General features: G+C 60.9%; 1 protein-coding gene across 1 annotated transcript; it reads left to right on the top strand.

Moving 5' to 3' along the window:
- Positions 1 to 287: 287 nt before the first annotated feature.
- On the top strand, positions 288 to 17,532 carry MNT (MAX network transcriptional repressor). Its single transcript, XM_025363371.1, has 6 exons — positions 288 to 779; positions 6,056 to 6,635; positions 7,203 to 7,244; positions 7,371 to 7,482; positions 13,529 to 13,721; positions 13,925 to 17,532. Exons 1-6 carry the CDS (start codon positions 707 to 709, stop codon positions 14,686 to 14,688), a joined length of 1,764 nt encoding a protein of 587 aa, XP_025219156.1. The 5' UTR covers positions 288 to 706; the 3' UTR covers positions 14,689 to 17,532.
- Positions 17,533 to 20,572: the final 3,040 nt, after the last annotated feature.

Raw genomic sequence — 20,572 nt, 5'->3', positions numbered from 1 at the left:
TCTTGAATTGTTCATCCTTCCCTCCCTCCAGCAGGACAGATTTCGTCGTGAACGACCCAAACGCGCCGCCCCGGCCCAACTTGTGGCTTGCAGCAGGGGCGGGGCCAGCTGGAAAGCGGAACCACGGCGCGCACACCGGCTCTGACCTCTCCCTCCCTGCCCGGGCCACGTGTGCGCGCGCCGGCTCCGGTGGGCGGGGCCAGCAGCGCAGGGCCCGCCCCTCCCTTCGCGAGACGCCGCGGCCCTGCGGGCGGGGGCTCCGGTCCGGGCTTTGGCTGTGGCCCCGGTGTAGTAGCGGGGGCGGCGGCCGGGGGCAGCGCGGCTCCTTCCCTTGTTGTGTGTGTCGGTGCCTCCTCGCCATCTTGTTGCAAAGCCCTTTCTTGTCGGCGGGACTCCCGGGGGCCGCGGGGCGGGAGGCATCGGAAGGGAGGTAGAGAGGGAGGGGAAGAAGGGAGGCAGTGCCGCCTTTTTTTTTTTTTTGCACCCATTTTTTTTAATTTGCAATTTTATATTTTGCAAATATTTTGAGAGACATTGATTTTTCTCCCCGTGCTCCCCCGTTCTTCCCTGCGGAGTGCACTGCGCCGCCCAGCCCTGTCGCCCCCCGGAGGTGATCCCTCCCTCCTGCCTGCCCGCCAGCCTGACCTGTGCCCGGCTCGCGGGCCGCAGCCTCGGCCCCGGCGCGCCCCCGGCAGCTCTCGGCGCGATGAGCATAGAGACGCTACTGGAGGCGGCCCGCTTCCTGGAATGGCAAGCGCAGCAACAACAGAGAGCACGTGGTGAGCGGCCGGGCTGGGCCCCTGGGGCACCGGGGAAGGGGAAGCGAGTGACCCCGGTCCCCGAACCCACGCGAAACCGCGGACAGGGCCCCCTCCCGGGCGGCCCGCGGAGCCTGGCAGCGCACGGCTCCCCGCGAGAGCCGCCGCCCGGGGAGGGGTGATGTGGGCAGTGAAATTAATTAATGAAGTCATTAACATGCAGCGAGGGACCTGGCTCCTGCGGGCGCCACCCCGGCTGCCTGGCACTCCTGTGCCCCTTCCGTGGGGGGCTGCTTTTGCGTGGGCCAGCGGAGCCCTCGGTGGCACTGAGGATGTGTGAGCCGGGGGGTGGGGTGAGGAATGGTGTTGCGTGGGGGTGGCAGGCTCGCGTGTGCGTGCGTGTGTGCACGGGAGATGTGTGATGTGAGCCTCGGGAAAAGCAGATGAACGGACGTGTACACGGGCGTGTGTATAGCACACGAGTGGGCGTGTGTGTAACGGAGTGGGGGTGGGGACTACTCTACGCCGAGCAGCTCTTCGGCTTCCCTGGCCCCGTGGGGAGGGTGCGGGGGGCGCTCCCGGCAGATCTACGCGCCGCTTGGGGCGGAGGCGGCCTTTGCAGAATGAAATGACATCGCGTGTCTTATGATCCTGGCCAGCCCCGCCTGACCCCGCCTCCCAGAGCTGGGCTGGGCCGCGCGTCCGGGGTTTGGGTGAAAGCCGGGCTACTTGGGCGTTTGCGAAATGGCCCGCGGGTCGCTGGGGGGCAGCCCCCGGGTCCCCCTCGCTGCGCCCCGCTTTAGCCAGTGTGGAATGTGGCGTGTCTGCGCGTTCCAAACCCGCTCTCGCCTGGAATGTTGCGTGTGCCTGCGTTCCGAGCCCGTTGGTTACACCGGGTGGTGACGTGGACGGGCTCCGCCCCCGACCACGTGCACCGGGGACACTCCTGCTGGGGACGGCGCGGCCCGGCCCCTCCTCACCGCCTCGCGCTCGGCTGGGGGCGGGGCTTGGGCGGGGCTGGCAAGGGGCCTTGCGCTGGGTTGGGCCCGGGCGCGGGCCCCGGCCTCTGGGCACCTCCCAGGGAGAGCCTTTGCCCTGCGAGGGAGGAGCCGAGCTCACCTGTCGGCTCTCGCCCCTAACCTCCTGTGTTTGATCCCGAGAGCAAGGGAAATCCTCAGAATCGCAGGGCGACGAGACATTTAGAGCTCACATTTTTCCACCGACCCCCAGAACGTTCCAACCATGCCCCCTGGCATCACCCGGGGCCACGCTGGAATGAGCCAGGTTGAGAAAGAAACTTCGGCGCTTCCTCTAAAGGGAAGAGACTAATGACTCCCATCTTCACGCGCCCTGTTGGTGGTCCCTGGCTTCAGGGTGCTGCAGAGGGGCTGGGGGGAAAGATCTCCCTTTTCCAGGGTGCTGCCAGAGCCTCGGCTCTGGAACGGTGTGTGTGCAGGACCCGGGGACTCCTGTGCCCTCCCCGCCCCCCAGAATCCCCCGGCAGGGTTGGTTGTGGTGGAGAGAGTGCTTCGCCCTCCTTTCCTTTCTCTCTGCCTATTGTTGCTTCAATGATGAGTCATGCAGGAGGTAGTAGTGTGTTGTGTGCGCGCGCGCCGCCGTGTGCTGCCGCCGCGGCGGGCGGTGAGGCGGGGAGCGGGGAGCGGCAGCGGGCAAGGGGCGGGGGAGCTGCGGGGCCGCCGGCCTAGTCGGGGCGACCGGCCTCTCAAGGTCAGGAGTCACTGGAAATATGTGAGACCCAGATGCCTGGGTTTTGCAGAAGTGATGGGCGGGGACGTCATCAACACTCCCCGCCTGTTGCCTTGGGGGTTCAGAGCAGGGTCTGGCAGTGGAGAGTGCCCGTGGTGACCAAGAATGTCCTACGTTTGGGCACAGGGGTCAGGGGAAGACCGTGCACAAGGTTCGGAGAGACTAAGTCACCTGCTGCCGCCACCAACACGTTGCAGTTCGAGTACCCACTGTGTTTAGGCCGAGTTCAGCGGCCTGGTCACCGCTGCTTGGGTGTTGGTCAGAGGTCTTTGGAGATGAGTGGGTGCGGAAAGCCAGATCTACTCAAAAACTCATGTACAGGTGGTCAGAACCGGTCCCAGCAGTTTCACCTCCAGAATTCATTTTCTTCTCCCTCTTGACGTTCTGTCCTCTGAGCTGGGGCAGGAGGAATGGGAGGGAAGGGCATGGTAGGTGAACCTGCTGACCAGAACACTTTCCCAGGACCTAGGGAAGGGTGAACTTGCTGACCAGAACACTTTCCCAGGACCTAGGGAAGGGTGAACTTGCTGACCAGAACGCTTTCGCAGGACCTAGGACTAGCTCTGGACAGGGATCCTCTTGTCCATTCTCCCTTTCAACCGCAAGCATGGGTTTCTGACCTAGACCAGCCAGTTTGCTCACATGAGGACCCTGCAGATGTGTGTGCCTGTGAGAGAGAGAGGAAAGGGCAGAGCTATCCTGGTGCTCAGCTGGAGGGCCTGGCATGGTCATTCCAGTGTTGATGGAGGTGGCTCAGATGCAACTCTTCTGCCCTGTTTGGAGGGAGCTGGTTGGAGTGTCCAGAGGCTCCTGACCAACTCTTCAAGGCTTACCCTGGGCCTGCCTTAGACACCAAGCCCCTGTTTATCGAGCAGATGGGAGAATTCCTGTGGCTGCTGGGGCCCACCAGTGTGGACTCCTCCACCCCTAGCCCTGTGCCTGCAGAGCGCCTGGGCCACAGTCGCTTGGGAAGGTTGAAGGGAGCACACTGCCCATGCTCTTGAGTGTGGGCTGAAGCCTCGGCCCCTGGGTCACTGCAGAAGGGCCACGCTAAATTCTTCGGGGGCAGCTTCTGGGTGGAGCCCAGGGAGGCATGTGAGGGGGTGCACTGTCTGGTGGATGCACAGAACATTCTTTTAAAGAGCCTAAGCCCAGGGTGCTCCTGAGGGAGCAGCAGGCACCACCAGTTTGGCGGTTCTCCAGTGCACAGGGAGAGGGTTGCCGCTGGGTGGGAAGGGGCAGGAAGCTCTGGTGGGCTGGATCTGGCCCCGGGGCAGCTCCTCTTCCTCACCACCCCTGGAACTTCCTCATGCTGCTCCAGGTGTAACTGGGTCCTTCCTGGCACCTGTGAGGTGTACCTGCCTGGTTCTGGGTGAGAGAGGGCAGGTGAGAAGGAGGTTGCTGCCTCCCAGGTGAGCTTTGGGTTGCTTTAAAATATGGGGAATGGGGGTTGGCTTGCACTCTCGGGTCCCGCCTGTCCTTGTGACTCAGGGAGGGCCCTGATCGTCCCTCTGCCTATAGAGAGTAGAGCACATGTCTCAAGGCCAATGAAAAGTTAGGTCTGTCAGCCAACGGGATGGAGGTGGGGGCTGTGTTAAGGCCTGGGATCCAGAGTCTTGTCCTGGGGTAGGGGAAGGGGCTGGGGACAACAGAGGCTGCACCCAACTGAGAAGGGCCCTGTCACTGGAACTCAGCAGGCTGCTTGGCCAGTGCAGTCTGTGGGAAGCGGAGCGCAGGGCTGGTTTTCTCCCGGGCGGTAACCTAAGGTAACCTCCAGTGCCCCGCACTGGAGCAGGCCTGCACCGGCCTGGCATCGCCCCTTCCCGAAGGGCTAGTGAGATCTGGAAGAGACCCGCTGGCTGGCCCAGCCCCTGAACTCTGGCTGCTGGGAAACCACTGAGGCTTCCCCTCCCAGGACGCTTCCCCCTCCGCTTCCTCCTCGGCCTCTTCCCTCTTCGGGAGGGCGGGGCTGGGAGCAGGCCTGGCTCACACTCCAGTTGTTGATTGGCCAAAGGGCCTGAGACCTCAAGTTTTCTGAGGCCTCTGAGCCAGTAAGAGTGTGGGAGGTGGGTGCTCCCCTCCTCAGGGGGCTTTGGCCGACTCCAGTCCCCCGCACCACCCCTTGCCCAGGTGTTTGGGGCGTGTCCACCAGCCCGAGCTGTCTGCTGCGTTCGTCAGCGGAGCGGGGCATCCTCAGCGGAGCGGGGCATCCGGGGCCAGAGGAGAGGGCTGCTTGTCCTGGCGGCTCCCTGGCCTGGGGGCTGCAGACTCCAAGGGCCTGGGCCAGCCCCGTAGCCAGGGAACCAGAATGGTGGGGCCTGGGAGAGGACGGGGCAGGCTGGAGATGGAGGTGCCTCCCCTTCCCCTGTTCGCAGCCAGCTCCTGAGTGGGCCTTGCCTTCCTGCTGGGCTTTCAGCAGAGATGCTGAGCGGATGGTGGGGTGCACTGCCCTGCTCAGCCCCTACTGAAGAGCCCAGTCGAGAAATGGCCGCTGCTGTGCCTCTTCCTCCTCAGCTGCCCTCTCTCACCCTGAACCAGGCAGGTGCACTTTCCCCGGTGCCTGCCTGGACTGCTTGAGTATTTGTGGTGTCTCAGGCTGAGCGGGTGTCACTGAGGGTGTCAGAGGATGCGTTGGGCCTGGAGGACGGGACATGCTGGCGCTGCTGCTGCTGATGGTGGGGATGTTGGGGATTTGGGAGAAATGAGTTTCAGCACGACAAGGGTCAGAGAGGGACTAAGTGTGTTTGTTGAATGGTCCCTAAGGAAAACAGGCATTGGGACCTAGCCTCGGGGTCAGGAGTGCTGGGCTGTTTCCACATGTGTGAAATGAGGGTGGTGTCCCTGTCCTGCCTGTGATGTGACGTGGGGCTCTTGTGACGATCCAGGGACTGTGAATGTGTGCGAGGCACTTCCTTGTGAGCACGGCAAGCGCCCTCCAGGGGTCAGGAAGCTTGCTGTGGGACCTGCAGCAAATCACTTTGCTCGCTGAGCTTCACTGCCTTCGTCTGTGCCATGCAGGCACTGCCTGCCCTCTAGAAGGTGCTTGGTAAACATTGTTAAAGGCCTTCCACGGAAGCTGGGATCTGTCAGCACACCCCCTTCTCTGGTGCGAAGTCTTGGGTGGCTGGGCCTCTGCCCGCCTCTCCCACCTCGGCCCTGTGGCTCCTGACCCTCGCTGCCCTCACCCGCCCTCCTCCTCACCCTGCAGGCTGGCAGGTGGCCTGCAGCACCCTCTGACAGCTCTGCTCCACCCTTCCCTTCCATGGCCACCTGTCTTGCCTGCAGCCCGGACTGTCAGCCCCCGTGACTGTCCTCCTGTTCCCTGCTGGCAGGGACCAGGTCTGCTTGATTTGTTCACTGCTGTGCCCCCGGCACTTTCCCCTGTGCCTGGCTGGACTGGTAGGCTATTTGTGGAGTCTCTCGCTGAGCAGGGGTATCACTGAGTACTGACTGGGCTAGGGTCAGAGGATGCGTTAGGACTGGAGTGCTGGGGCCCTGCTGAGACCCCCCCTTGTGTTCTCTCTGCGTAGAGGAGCAGGAGCGGCTTCGCTTGGAGCGGGAGCGGGAGCAGGAGCAGAAGAAGGCCAATAGCCTGGCCAGGCTGGCACATGCCCTTCCTGTGGAGGAACCCCGCATTGAGGCACCACCCCTGCCTCTGTCTCCGCCGGCTCCCCCGCCCGCACCCCCACCACCACTTGCCACCCCTGCCCCACTGACTGTCATTCCTATTCCTGTGGTGACCAACTCCCCTCAGCCACTACCCCCACCCCCACCCTTGCCGCCGGCAGCCCAGCCTCTGCCCCTGGCGCCTCGTCAGCCAGCCCTGGTTAGCACCCCTGGACTCAGCATTAAGGAGCCTGCCCCCCTGCCCAGCAGGCCACAGGTGCCCACCCCTGCTCCCCTACTGCCGGACTCGAAGACCACCATTCCACCCACGGGCAGCCCCAAGCCTTTGCAGCCCCTCCCCACGCCTATCCTGACCATAGCACCACACCCTGGAGTCCAGCCTCAGCTGGCCCCCCAGCAGCCGCCCCCACCCACCCTTGGGACCCTGAAGTTGGCACCAGCTGAAGAAGTCAAATCCAGTGAACAGAAGAAGAGGCCAGGGGGGTGAGTGGGGTGTGGCAGGGTCGGGCTGCTGGGATGAATAGGAGAGCTGCCCATCCCCTGGGCTGTGTGCAAGACAAGGTACCCTCCCCGGGTGGGGCTTCAGAGGTGTGTCCTGCCTCCCCAGCCTAGAAGTGCCCCCTTTATTTGAACACCGCCTCACTGTGCCCATCTCTATCCCGGGAAGGAACGTCCCATTACCCCCTGTTGCCAGGCTTCTGTGTTTTCTAACGCCCTCCAAGGCTGAGGCTTATGGCATTCCCAGGCCTCTGGACAGAGTATGGGCCTCTTGGGTGAGGGCGGGGGTCAACCGGCTGCTTCTGAGTCCCAGGAGCCCTCCTGTCTCCCTCCTGGTGGGACGGAAGGTGACAGGGGTTGTGATTATGAGCACAGATGTGCCCTGCAGGGAGTGGGCGCAGCATGGCACAGGGCGAACATCTCCCAAGCTGCTTTAAGACAATGCTGGGGACAAACAGCCTGTGGCAATTTTGGGGGGTGGCGGCGCGGGTCATCAGGAAGGCCGTCTCATCGAGTCCTCCTCCCTGAGCCTCCGGTCTGTCTGGGTTTCAGGATCGGAACCAGAGAAGTCCACAACAAATTGGAGAAGAACAGGTGTGTGTGCGCGCGTGTGTGGCCCGGGCCCCGCCGGCCCTCGGCCCCAGCTCCCCCGGGCCCTGCCTCCCCCCCATCCCAGCCCCGCCTCAGGCACCGCTGACCGGCGCTCGCCCCTCTCTCCAGGAGGGCCCATCTGAAGGAGTGCTTTGAGACCCTGAAGCGGAACATCCCCAACGTGGATGACAAGAAGACGTCCAATCTGAGCGTGCTGCGGACGGCGCTGCGGTACATCCAGGTATGGGGCCCGGAGGCCGGCGCCGCGCAGCTTCCTCCGCCCTCCCTCCGCCGCCCCTCCCCCGGCCGGGCCCCGCCCCGCCCTCCCGCCCCGGCGGCTCCCCCGCGCCTCCCTCCCGCCTCCACGCGGGCGCTGAGCACATGGCCCGGCTGACGTCAGCGGGGCTCCCTGCCCGCGAGGGCGCGCGTGCGCAGAGGAAGGAGCGGTTCCCCTCCCCCGCCGCTCCCGAGCCCCCGCAGCCTTGGTGTCCCGGGGGCCGTGAGGCGCGCACCGTGACGCTTGGTGCGAGTCCCGGTGGCGGCTCCCGTTCGCGCGTGTTGGTACAGCCGCTGGAGGGAAGGGCATGGGGCGGCCCGACGCCTCCTCCCCGGCCGCAGAGCCTGGGCGGGAGCCCAGATTTCGCCCGAATGTGTGTCGCTATTTGCGGGGAGGGTTGGGCGTGGTCCCCGTCCACGCTGCGGCGCGGGCCGAGCCCCATGTGCCCCGGAGGAGGAAGGTCCTCTCGGAGCGCGCGTGGAGGCGCCACGGCCCGAGTGTGGGGTTACGCCTGGGGTGGGGAAAACTGCGATTTGACTGGGCGGCAAACAGCCCCGGGGCAGCCGAGCCTGAAACACGTCACGCTTTCCTTCCTCCTGGGCTAAGAAAGGGGGAAGGGGGGTCCCTTTTTTCGGGGCCCTCCCGGCTGCGCGTCTCCTCCCTTTGGGCGTCGCTCCCTCTGCAGCGCTGGGGCCGGGGGCGCCGCCACGTCAGGCAGTTGCCATGGCGGCCTGAGCTTCGGTTTCCCTGGAAACCGGCGGGGCTTCCGCGCGCCGGGCCGGAGGCTGTGGGGGATGGGCCGGCGGCCGCCGAGACGGGGAGCCGTTGGGGATGGAGGGACGTGGGGCTCCCAGCCCGCGTGGGGCGGGGGGGCGGCGAGTCGGGACTCTCCCTGTCCACCCGCTGAGGAAGCTGCGGGGGCCGCGCGGGGTCACGGGTCCCGTGGGAGGGGTGGCGAGGAGGGTCCAGCGCGCGAGGAGCCAGCCGCGGGGCGCCGCCCCTCCCCCGGCCTCGACCGCGGGGTCACGGCCCTGAGGTAACCGGAGCCTGACTTGCTGAGGGAGGGGCGGAGGCGCTGCTTGCTTCGCGACTGCTCCAGGCGGGCGGCACCCTCCCCGCCTCCCGCGAACGCGCCCTTCCGCCCGCCCTCCCGGCCAGGGGGCGGAGCTGGCGCGCCTCCAGGCCGCTTCCGGGCAGCGGGGAGGGGCGGGGCCGGGTTCGCGGATTGGCTGTCGCGGGCGGGGGCGGTGCTCCCGAGTTGCGGAGGGCGGTGCGGCTGGCGAGGGTGACGCAGGGAAGCCGCGGCCGCGTGGGTGCGCGCGTGCTTCGGGGTGGGGCCTCGGGGCGCCGAGCGGGAGAGGGGCCCGGAGGCCGCGACAGGCCGGTGGCTTATTTCTGGAATGGTTTTGCAGAACGTGGGCTTGGTTGTAGTTTAGTCCCAGGGCTGGCTGAGGGTGTTCGTGCAGACACTTCGCGGCAATCCCGACATTCACGTAGCTATTATTTTTGAGAAATAGGAAGGACGGCATGGCGAGTTCCTCTTTGCAGATACTACTTGCAGAGGGCGCCTTGCGTAACGTGTGGGTTTGGAAATGAATCGGAAGGAGACTCAGCGGCAGCCGCAGAAGGAAGCTCTTGAGGAGCTGGGCCCGCTGAAGTAGGAGCCGGGGTGGGCCCCAGGCTCTCCAGAAGGGACACCCATTCTGGTGCTGGTCACAGAAGCAGGAAACTCAAAGGCCTGTCTACAAAACATTTATTCAGTTATTCATTGAGGTGCTTGTAGCGAAGTCTCTGCTTCTGGGCAAATGGTGGCGAGCAAGTAAAAAACCTGGGTCTACGCTCTCCCAGGCTGGGCGTTGTGGCAGATGATGAACAAGTCACTCTACAGAAGACGGCCGTATAGGCATAATAGGAACCGGGCGGCAGGATCTGTTCTGGGGAGGGAGGATGGCTGTTCCTGAGGAAAGGACATTGAGACCTGCAGGATAAGTCTGGGTGGGACGGAGCCAAGTGGAGGCCAGGAGCCCAGGTGCAGCCCAGCAGGAGGGAACAGGATGCTTTTTGGAAATAAGCCAGGCACGGTGGCTTGCACCTGAGTCCCAGCTACGCTACTCGGGAGGCCCAGGCAGTAAGAGCGCTTGAGCCTAGGGAGTTCGAGGACAGCCTGGGCCACAGAGTGAGACCTCCGTCTCTAAGAACAAACACGAACATGGTCAGGAGGGTTGTCACTCAGAGATGGGCAGAGTCAAGAGGTGGTCCTGGAGAGACCAGTGGGGCTGTGAAGACTGGGGGCTTTGTTTGTATGCTGAGAGCAGGAAGCTGTGGGAGGAAAGCAGTGGTCCCCAGCCAGAATCCAGAGTGGCTTGGAGGTGGCCAAAGATTTGAAGACAGCCACAGAAAAGTGGACAGAGACAAGAAAAATAGGTACCAAACTGTGCCTCCAGGTAGTCACAGAAAGGAAATGGGTTTAGAATGAAGCAGTGTGGGTTAAAGTTAGACCCTGGGGAAATCTTGCAGGGGCCTCTAGGCCTGCGAAGAACTGGACTAGGTGAGAAGAGGAAGCTTTTGATCCATGTCACTCCCTGGCCCAGAACTACATCCTGCCCACAGGTGGGTTGAGTTCAGGACTGCTGCTTCCAGCCGCCAGCAGCCAGGTTCAAGTGAGAGCTGACTCACCTAGGGCCCCTTGACACAGCCTCAGAGCCAGGTAAAAAGCCACACGCAGGCTGGGCACGATGGCTCACGCCTATAATCCCAGCACTTTGGGAGGCCGAGGCGGGGCGGATCACCTGAGGTCAGGAGTTCGAGACCATCCTGGCCAACATGGCAAAACCCCGTCTCTACTAAAAATACAAAAATTAGTCCTGCCTGCTGGCATATGCCTGTAATCCCAGCTACTAGGGAGGCTGAGGCAGGAGAATCGCAGAACCCAGGAGGCGGAGGTTGCAATGAGCCAAGATCACACCACTGCACTCCAGCCTGTGTGACAGAGTGGGACTCTGTCTCCAAAAAACGAAAAGTCACACACAGGTGTGTGTGTGTGTGTAGGGGCAAGGGAGTTTCCTACTGTCTTCCTAGCAGAAAATGGAGAGAAACTGTGAAGGCCAGAATGACAGCGGGCTGTGTGTGGCCTGGGACTGGCAACAGAAGTGTCGAGCTGCCAGGTTTCAGGCCAGTACAGAGCACGGCTCTACCTGGGTTATGTGCTGCAGGCCCTAATGGTTAGAGACACCTATCACTGGTGAGGGCAGGAATCTATGCAGGAGGGAGTGTGGGAAGCTGGCCTCACTGGTGGGTGGGGTTGGAGACTTTGCCAGGCCTAGTCAGGAAAAGCTGCTACAGAACAGCAAAAGTGTTCCTAGCGCAGCGATACCCAACCTTTTTGGCAACAGGGAGTCGTTTCCTGGAAGACCATTTTTCCATGGAGAGGGAGGGCGGGACTGGTTTCGGGATGGAAGTGTTCCACCTCCCAGCAGGCGTTAGGCAGACTGTCCTAAGGAGCACACAAAACCTAGACTCCTGGGGTGCACGGTTCACAGGAGGACTCCTGCTTCTGTGAGAATCGAATGTCCCACTGATCTGACAGGAGGCTGCGCTCAGGTGGTCCTGTGCCATCGCCGCTCACCACCTGCGTGCAGCCCTGTTCCTGAAAGGCCACGGACCAGTACCTGGGGTTTGGGGACCCCCGCCCTAGGGCATGAAAGCAGGGAAACCTGGGTCTAATGGGTTACTGTCATTCTCCCTGTGATTCAGGGAACAGACAGGACAGAGGTGGAAAGGAACGTGGTCACCAGGAGTCGGGACAGCACCCTTCCAGGTCTTCCCCCTGGGGTCGAGTAAGCACCCTGTGCGTAGCTCTTCCTGGCCGCCCGTGGGCTCTGGGATCTAAACAGACTATGCAGCCATCCTCACCTTCATTCACAGCTCAGACAGGGACAGTGTGTGTTGAGACAGAAAGACAAAACATATATGAGAGACTTTGTATGAGCCAGTTCCTGATGAAGTCCTATCTGACAGCCTTGTATTTACTGCCCAGGCAGATGGGGCTCTTCTCATTTCACCCCCGCTTTTTTTTCCTGAGACACAAAACTTAATAGAAATTTTGTTTGCAGTTCTTAGCATTCTTAGTGTAAGCCGATCTGGGACCCATTGCCCACCAGAAGTGGCCCAGTCCTGGTGCAGGGAGAAAGGGAGGGTAGAGTGGGAAGAACCCCATTTTTCCTCAGGGCTAGGGGGCTGGAGACGCTACCCTCTTCTGCCTCTGGGCTCCAGGAAGGAGAGCAGATGGACTCTCAGGCCTATGGCTCCTCCTACACACCACTGCCCCCCAGGTTGGAGGAGAGTGAGAGATACAGGGAGAGAAGGGGACAGAGGCAAGAAAAGATGTTGATCAAGAAAGATGAGAACCAGGGGTGAGGGCTGACGGAGAATCAAAGATAAAACACCAGTAGGCCGGGCGCGGTGGCTCATGCCTGTAATCCCAACACTTTGGGAGGCCAAGGCGGGCAGATCACCTGAGGTCGGGAATTCAAGACCAGCCTGACCAACATGGAGAAACCCTGTCTCTACTACAAATACAAAATTAGCCGGGTGTAGTGGCGCATGCCAGTAATCCCAGCTACTCGGGAGGCTGAGGCAGGAGAATCGCTTGAACCTGGGAGGCAGAGGTTGCGGTGAGCCGAGATCATGCCACTGCAGTCTGGCCTGGGCGACAAGAGTGAAACTGTTTGAAAAAAACAGTAAAAAAAAAAAAAAATTGAGAGAGAGTGGGGGAGGGGAATAAAACAAAAATCTACCGCAAATGCAAACCAGCCTGGAAGATGGTGTGGTGCCCGGAAGGTCTTGGAGGCTGGAGGATGTGAAATACAGGACGACAGTGGGGGAGGTAGGGGCTTAAATGTGGTCTTGGAGCACGGGCAGATAAGATCTAGGGGGTAAGGAGAGGAGGATCCATGTGTGATGAGGGCAGACAGGGTTCAGAGAGGAAAACCAAGGCCAGCTGGTGAGTTGTGTATGTGAAAAGCCCGCGGGCCCTGCACCTGGGCATGACCAGTAAGCCTGGGAAGCTAGGAGCTCAAGAGCAGGCCAAGCAAGGGACTCGGAAGGCAGCAAGGACACACGTGTTGGCATTGCTGGTGGACATAGCGGTTATGACATGCTTGGGCAGAAAGCTGCCAGCAGGGAGGTCTGTGAGACTTAAAAGAGTAGGATTTAAAAGAGTGTCAGGTCGGAGCACAGGAAAGACCTTGAGTGTGGAGGGGAGCTGGGTCATGGGACGCAAGAGCCATTTCTCATGGATCCGTTTAGCCCAAGTACAGGTGTAGACAGGGGCACATTCCTAGGCTTGGGGGTTTTTCAGCCTGGGGAGTCTGGAGGGCAGTGGGCAGGGTGATGGAGAGCAGCATGTAGGTGGAGCCTTGTCGAGAAGCGTCATGCACAGTGGAGAGTCGTCCAGGAGGTCGGGGAGCAGGTGCGGACCAGCAGCCAGGAAGGAGGCGATCCCTGGACATGAGACGGGGCGAGGTTGTGTCACTGCCTATTGGGTCATCCTCCAAGGATGTTGAAGTTACCAGGGAGACAAGTGAACCAGGAGGTCGAAGCGGAGGATCCTGGGGTTCTGTAGACGGTAGCTCGTGGCATCAGTGACCGAGCAGAAGTGTGGAAAGTGGATAGGCTGCTGGGGGAGGGATGGGGCCAGAGGCGGAGAAGCCCTGAGGATGAGTTGTGGAGGACATGGAAGGACCCGCATGCCTGGTTGAGCTTGCTCCATTGGGGCCTGTCCCAAGAGCCCACACTCCCTGGGAGGAGTGGAGCGAGCCTACACATGCTGGGCCCCCCTGGGCAGGGGCATGGACCAGGACAGGTGTCATCTCCAGCAGCCCCCGTCAGGCTGGGTCCCCTGGTTGCCACAGACTTGCCTCTGGGCCAGCTGACAGGAGAGGTTTGTGGGGACTTTGGGCCCCAAGGCTGCTGCTCAGGACGTTCTGCTGTCCCGTACTCTGTACCCCAGTCCCTGAAGAGGAAGGAGAAGGAATACGAGCATGAGATGGAGCGGCTGGCGCGGGAGAAGATTGCCACGCAACAGCGGCTGGCAGAGCTCAAGCACGAGCTAAGCCAGTGGATGGACGTGCTGGAGATTGACCGCGTGCTGCGGCAGACGGGCCAGCCCGAGGATGACCAGGCCTCCACCTCCACCGCCTCTGGTGAGCCCCAGCCCCCGTGCTGGCCCCACAGTCCTCAGATGTTACACGTCAAATTCCAGCCTCCCTGGCCAGGCTCTTGCCTACTAGAAAAGATGGCCCCAGTCCCAGCCCCATCACATTCCCACGCCCCCATGAGCATCTACGCCTCCAGCCGCTTGCTTCCCCCGCCCTTCTGACCTGCTCCCTGCCCCTGTTCCCCACAGAGGGTGAGGACAACATAGACGAGGATATGGAGGAGGACCGGGCGGGCCTGGGCCCACCTAAGCTGAGCCATCGTCCCCAGCCGGAGCTGCTGAAGTCCACCCTGCCACCCCCCAGCAGCCCTGCGCCTCTGCCTCCACACCCGCACCCCCACCCCCACTCCGTGGCCCTGTCTCCTGCCCACCTCCCCGTGCAGCAGCCGCAGCCACAGCAGAAGACCCCTCTGCCAGCCCCTCCTCCCCCACCGGCTGCCCCTGCCCAGACACTGGTGCCAGCTCCGGCCCATCTGGTGGCAACGGCTGGGGGCGGCTCCACGGTCATCGCCCACACAGCCACCACGCACGCTTCAGTCATCCAGACTGTGAACCACGTTCTGCAGGGGCCAGGCGGCAAGCACATCGCCCACATCGCCCCCTCGGCCCCCAGCCCTGCTGTGCAGCTGGCGCCTGCCACACCCCCCATTGGGCACATCACAGTGCACCCTGCCACCCTCAACCATGTGGCCCACTTGGGCTCCCAGCTGCCCTTGTACCCGCAGCCCGTGGCAGTGAGCCAGCCCGTGGCAGTGAGCCACATCGCCCACACCCTCTCGCACCAGCAAGTGAACGGCACAGCCGGCCTGGGGCCCCCGGCTACTGTCATGGCGAAGCCGGCCGTGGGGGCTCAGGTGGTGCATCACCCCCAGCTGGTGGGCCAGACCGTGCTCAACCCTGTGACCATGGTCACCATGCCCTCCTTCCCAGTCAGCACGCTCAAGCTGGCTTGAGGACGAGGCCACTCAGAGGCCCCCAGTGGGGACAGGGAGGGGGACCTGTCCCCCACTCTCTCACCCACCAGCTCCACACATTCCAGCCAGGCCCAGGCCCGCCCCCCCCCACCCACCCCCAGGCCTCCTAGGGGAAGGGGGTGCAAAGACTCTGAGCCAAGGGAGGGAAGGGCCACCCAGGGAGATGGGCACCGGGCAGGGGGCCACCCTACTGCACTAGGACTTGGTAAGATGACTCTGAGAAAATGCGAGACTCTGGTGGAACGTGCCACCTGTCTGGCCCAGTGCCAGCCCCAGCGCCGCTCCTGCTTCCCCTCCCTGCCCTCGGAAATCAGTGCGATGTGGACATCACGCTCCCTGACTTCTCCCCTGCCCTGCCCCACCTTCCTGTGCTGCTGCTGCTATTGCTGTCTGGCGAGGTGGCCCAGGCCCCCGGCTTTCCTCCGGAGCCTCAGTGTTTTCTTCCCAGGTCTTTGCAGGGGAAATGGGGGAAGCAGAACCGAAGCCACTTGGCCCAGAAAGCTGCCGACTGGGGTGATAAGGGGCCCTGCTCTGAGCACAGGTGACAGATCATAGGAAGTGGCTGGTCTGGAGTCCCACCCGGACAGGTGGGGCCCCAGCCTGGGGCTCTCTGACCCGGTTGCAGTCACTGTGATTCGTTACCGTAGAAACTACTTAAAATGATTCTCTACCAACAATAAACCAAACCCAGCCACTGCCAAACTTCCTGTGTCCTCAACCCAAGCCCTGCCACTGGGCTCTGGACCTCAGGAGGGCAGGCTGAGGTGGGGAAAGAAGGACTCGGCTGTCCTGCCCCCTTCCCTGTCTCCTGCAGCCTGGGTCTGGATGGGACGAGAGCCACTGGGCATCTGTCCCCAGTCCCTAGCTCTGGGCTTGGCTCTTGGCTTCCAGAAGGCAGCAAAGAGGGGCGCTGTCCTGCGTTCAGCCCCTGATCTCTGACCTCTGCTGAGTGCTGGGCACTCCTCCGAGGGACAGGTGGGCCTGGCGGCCTGTGGGGTTTGGGTGCCTCCTACAGTCTGGGAGACATGGACCAGCAGCTGGTCTTGTTTCCAGGAGCATAGAAGCCACATTGTTGAGGCATCAGAAAGGTAAAAACGCAGCGGCTTAGCTAAGCCCTAAGCCTGTCCCCAGGCCAACCCTGGGGCCTATACAGAACAGGGCTGGAGCTAGGCCTGCTGCTTCTGCTCCAGCCCTTTGCCTGTGTCCTCCTATCCCCTCAACACCCGGCTTCTCCAGGGGGCATTTTTGAGTGGGCCCTCCCCGGGGAGCTGCTGGGCAGCACCTTTCTCTGAGAAAAGGTCCTTGTTGGGTCAAGGACAGGGCTGAACGTGGAACGGGCAGAAGTCAGGGGCTCTGTGTTAGGGCGTGGCTTTCTCTGCCTCTGCCTGGGCCGCCTGCTTTGGCCTCTCCTTGTATGTGGATATTTATTACAAGTGGCCTTGTGTCAGACACGCTCAGCTCCCCACCTGGACACACACCAGTGGCCTTTCAGTGTAGCGGGAGGAAGCCAGTGTCCCTGGGTGTGAAGTTCACACTGATGGGCTGGGGCAGGGGCCTGGGCAGGCGAGGGGGCCAGGAGGGAGGGGACAGAGTTGAGGATTTCCTGGAGTGCCCTGCAGGCACAGAGGAGGTCAGCAAAGGTCTTGAATAGATTTTCTTTTGAAATAATCCTTAGATGCCTAAGAATTCCCTTCCCATTCCATCCTGGTCCTGGACATCTCCCAGGGGACTGTTTCCTTATTTCTCTCTCCTGGTGTGGGTAAAGGGACAGTTACAAACCAGGTCATCACCCTCAGAGGCTGAGCCTTGTACCCACCCCAGCACAGCCACCTCCACCAGACCCCCTGGCTCTGGGAGAGCCAGCTTTGCTATTCCCATTGTGACAGCGATGGCAGGCCTGACCCACCGGACGGTCAGAGTAGCCTGTGGAGCTCGCCCCTCCCTCAGCCTGCCCACCTCTCCCTGCATCCTGAGGCCAGTGGCCCCCGGGCCTGCACAGATACCTCATCATCCACCTGCTGCCCCTCCCCGTCCCTGTCCCCCAGCAGTGGGGGCCTGCAAATCTAGTGCCGAATGACTATGTCCAGATTAGTGACGATGGGTGTTGCTGTTGTTCTTGTTGTCGTTTGTGAACGCTGTGATGCTGTGTGCCCAAGTGGGCAGCCACCACCCAGCCCTTCCTTGGGCGTCTCCCCCTGAGAGCTGTCAGGACCACATCTGTCCTCACCCTGTGGGACCGCCTGCCACTCCCTCCCTAGCCCTTCCAGCCTGGGACACACACACAAACACACACACACGCACACACACACATCTTACCTCTCATGCGTGTTTTACCTTTTGATGTTCAGAGTGGCTCACTGGCTGGGAGTCCTTACCTCGGGGAGAGGGGGAGGTTGGTTCCTTGGGGGGGCCAAAGGCAGGGAATGCCTGGAGGGTAACTTGGGGGGTCACCATGACCCCTTCTTTCTCCAGAAACAGCTGCTTCTCCCCCCATCCCAGGGTCCCACCCCCAACCCCCAAAGAGGTGGCCCTTGTTTACAGTGAGGACTCGGCCACTGTGTCTCTGTTTCCTGAAATATAAACTGTAGCGACCCCAGACTGTAGAGATTTTTATGTGTTTGGATACATCTGCTGTGTGGGAAAACAAAAACAAAAACTACAAAAACCCTAATTTTGTACATACTGTATTTTTACTATTGAACTGTATTCTAGTGGCTGTTCATGCTCCAAGACTTTAGTTACCGAGACATGAATACTATCCATGTAATAAGCACTTGCCTGGAATAAAATATAAAATTGAAATAAACCTGCACTGAAACCTGAGATGGAGCTGCCAGCCTGCAGCATCTGGGTCATTTTATTGCAAAAGGAGGCAGAGGCCTGTAGGGAAGCGTGCGGCAGGAGCGGCGAGATCACCTGTCTCAACCCTGTCTGCTCAGCAGAGTCCTCCAGCAGCTCTGACCGGGTGCCTCGGCCGCTCCGAAAATGGCAGTTCTGGTCGGTCTGAAACTTCTGCAGAGTTTCCTATTTCCTCAGACCATTTTACAAGTATGATCTTGTTTCATCTTTCAACAGCCAAGTGAAGTAAATAAGCAAGACTTAGCCCCATTTTGGCAGATAAGGAAACAGGATTGAGGTGGCCCAGTGACTTGTCGAGGCCACACGGCTAGCTGGAGACTTCGTTGGAGTGCAGTCAGACCTCTCCACTGGGTACAGAGTTCTCACCCAGCATCTGCCACCCTTTGTGGCACCCGGGGCCAGTGCTAGACTCGGATCCAGTAAAAAAGGTACAGGGGAGTTGCCCCAGGATCTGGGCACAGAGGGCAAGGGCTTCCTCAGAAGCTGCTGCCTGGGGTGTGGTTGTGACAGGTCAGCCGGGGAGTCCATACAGCTGGCCTCTAAGGGAAAGGAACAAGGGGGAGAAGAGGCTGGAGGTCAGGGGCCAAAGAGCTGTGTTCTCAGCCGGGCTGGGAGCCCCTTGTCCCTGCGGCTGTCTTCTCCCCATGGGCAGGCTGTCTCGGGAGGTGGCCGTGTGGGAAGTGAGGTCAGGAGGCCACTAGCTGGGCCTTGCTGGAGACCAGGCTGGCTGAGGGGACCCAGTTTCTCATTTCCACCCTGACAGTACCTGTCTGACTCCCAGTCCCCGCAGGGGAGACTGACTCTGCGTCTCTTCCTGAGGTGGGATGTGTAGGGGTTACCCTTGAGGAAGGGAGTGGTGTCTTGGATCCTGTTCTCTGAAAGGGTTGACTTCAAAAAGTTCAGGCCGGGCGTGGTGGCTCACGCCTGTAATCCCAGCACTTTGGGAGGCTGAGGCGGGCGGATCACCGGAGGTCAGGAGTTCGAGACCAGCCTGGCCAACATGGCGAAACCCCGTCTCTACTAAAAATACAAAAATGAGCCGGGCGTGGTGGTGCCATAGTGCCAGCTACTCAGGAGGCTGAGGCAGGAGAATCATTTGAACCCGGGGGGCGGAGGCTGCAGTGAGCCGAGATCCTGCCACTGCACCCCAGCCCGGGAGACAGAGCAAGACGGTCTCAAAAAATTTTTTAAACTTTAAAATGAAAGTTCTGAATCCAGCCCTCCCCACTGCGCCTGCCCTTTTCACTTGTGAGACGCGGGCTCCCTCTGCTGGTAGCTCCCGGAAGAGCTGGGTCACTTCCATTGGCCCACTAGTGCCGCTTTAGGGAAGGGGTAGGGTGAGGTTAACCCTTCCTGGGTGCATACTCCGTGCCAGGCCCTGTGCCCACTGGGAACACGAATGAAGACCCTCCCCTGGCCGTGATGACTTGGCTGTCATCTGAGGGCTGTCACTAACTCTTTAGGCAGAAGCTGTACTCAAGGCTCCCCCTCACCCACAGCTCAGCTGGAGCTTGTAAGAAAGGGGCCTGTGGTCAGGATAAAGTATGAATCCAGGTGCATCCGTTTACCAGCTCCTGTTCTGTAAGAGACCTGACTTTCCAGAGTGCGAAGGTTGCTCGAGATGGTGTTTCAAGAGCCCGCTGTGCCGCTTGCTCTTCCTGCCCCCAGCTGTTCTGTGGTTTGGGCTTCGGGATTCCCTCTGGTCCCAGGATCCCAGTAGTCTGGGGGAGCAGGGCAGGATGGAAGTGTGTGAAGGCACTGGGTTACTCCCAGGCTAGGTGAAATTCCCTTTAGGTGGTCGCAGCAAAGGGAATTCTGATTCCTCCAAGCAACAGAGTCAGCTGGCGGGTGGGGGGTGTTCCCCGGGGGGGCTCATCGAGCTCCCTGGCCCCAGAGCTCTCTGCGTCAACTGGTTTCTTTGTTCGGGCAGCTCTGGCCACTAGTCTGTATTCTTTCCTAAAAGCTGGGTTCAGGGCCAGGTGCAGTGGCTCAAGCCTGTAATCCCAGCACTTCGGGAGGCCAAGGTGGGAGGACTACTTGAGGCCAGAGTTCAAGACCAGCCTGAGCAACATAGTGAGCCTCTGCCTCTACCAAAAAAATATAAAAATTAGCCATGGTGGTGCGCCTGTAGCCCTAGCTACTTGGGAGGCTGAGTTGGGAGGATCGCTTGAGCCTAGGAGTTCAAGGCTGCAGTGAGCCATGGTCATACCATTGCACTCCATCCTGGGAGAGACAGCAAGACTCTGTGTCTGTCTGTCTGTCTCTCTCTATATACACATACATATATATATATACACACACACACACATATATATACACACATATTATATAAAATAAAGCTGGGTTCAGCCTGCTAGGACCATGGGCTAGGGGGTCTTTAGCTTTCAGTGAGTGGACAACACACCCTAATGTCCAGGAAGCCAGTGTCCTCTGGAACAGAAAACATGTTGGGTGACTGGTGTCTTCTCCCTGGAGCCATCGACGATGGGACCAGTAGCACTCCGGTTGGGGAAGGGCAGGAAGAGAGGTGGAGACCTGTTACAGCTGGGCCTGTCCATAGCTCAGCAGGGTCTGACTCCTCCTGACACTCCCCTCAGGCCTCTCAGACAGTGCTCAGGGGGTGAGAGCCACAGGGCAGCTCCGTCACCACCGGCTGCAGTGGCGTAGTCAAGCTCCAGCTTCTCGTTGCAGCCTGGTCAGGAGGGCAGGCAGGGGGTAGGGATGGGACAGGGACCTTCTCTCATCCACAGGCTAGAGGAGCCACTGGTCATCGTGAGATGGGGCCATGACTCTGCGGTGAGGTCCCCTGAAGGGTGCTGAGTACTTGAGGTTTGGCTATCAAATCACCCTGACTTCCTGACCAGCCCACACCCTCCAGACTGGCGGCTGGGGTACCTCTCTCTTGGAAACTTTAGTTCTTTTTGCTGTCCTCGCCTTTTGGGGCTGGCCAACTGTGGAGCTTAAAGAAGGCATGTGGTCTCTCAGTGTCCAGTCCCAGAGGCGT

The sequence above is a fragment of the Theropithecus gelada genome, chromosome 16 (genome assembly GCF_003255815.1).
Source record: "Theropithecus gelada isolate Dixy chromosome 16, Tgel_1.0, whole genome shotgun sequence".
Lineage (NCBI taxonomy): Eukaryota > Metazoa > Chordata > Mammalia > Primates > Cercopithecidae > Theropithecus > Theropithecus gelada.
The sequence above is the reverse complement of the archived record's forward strand: the minus strand, read 5'-3'. Positions and strand labels throughout refer to the sequence as shown.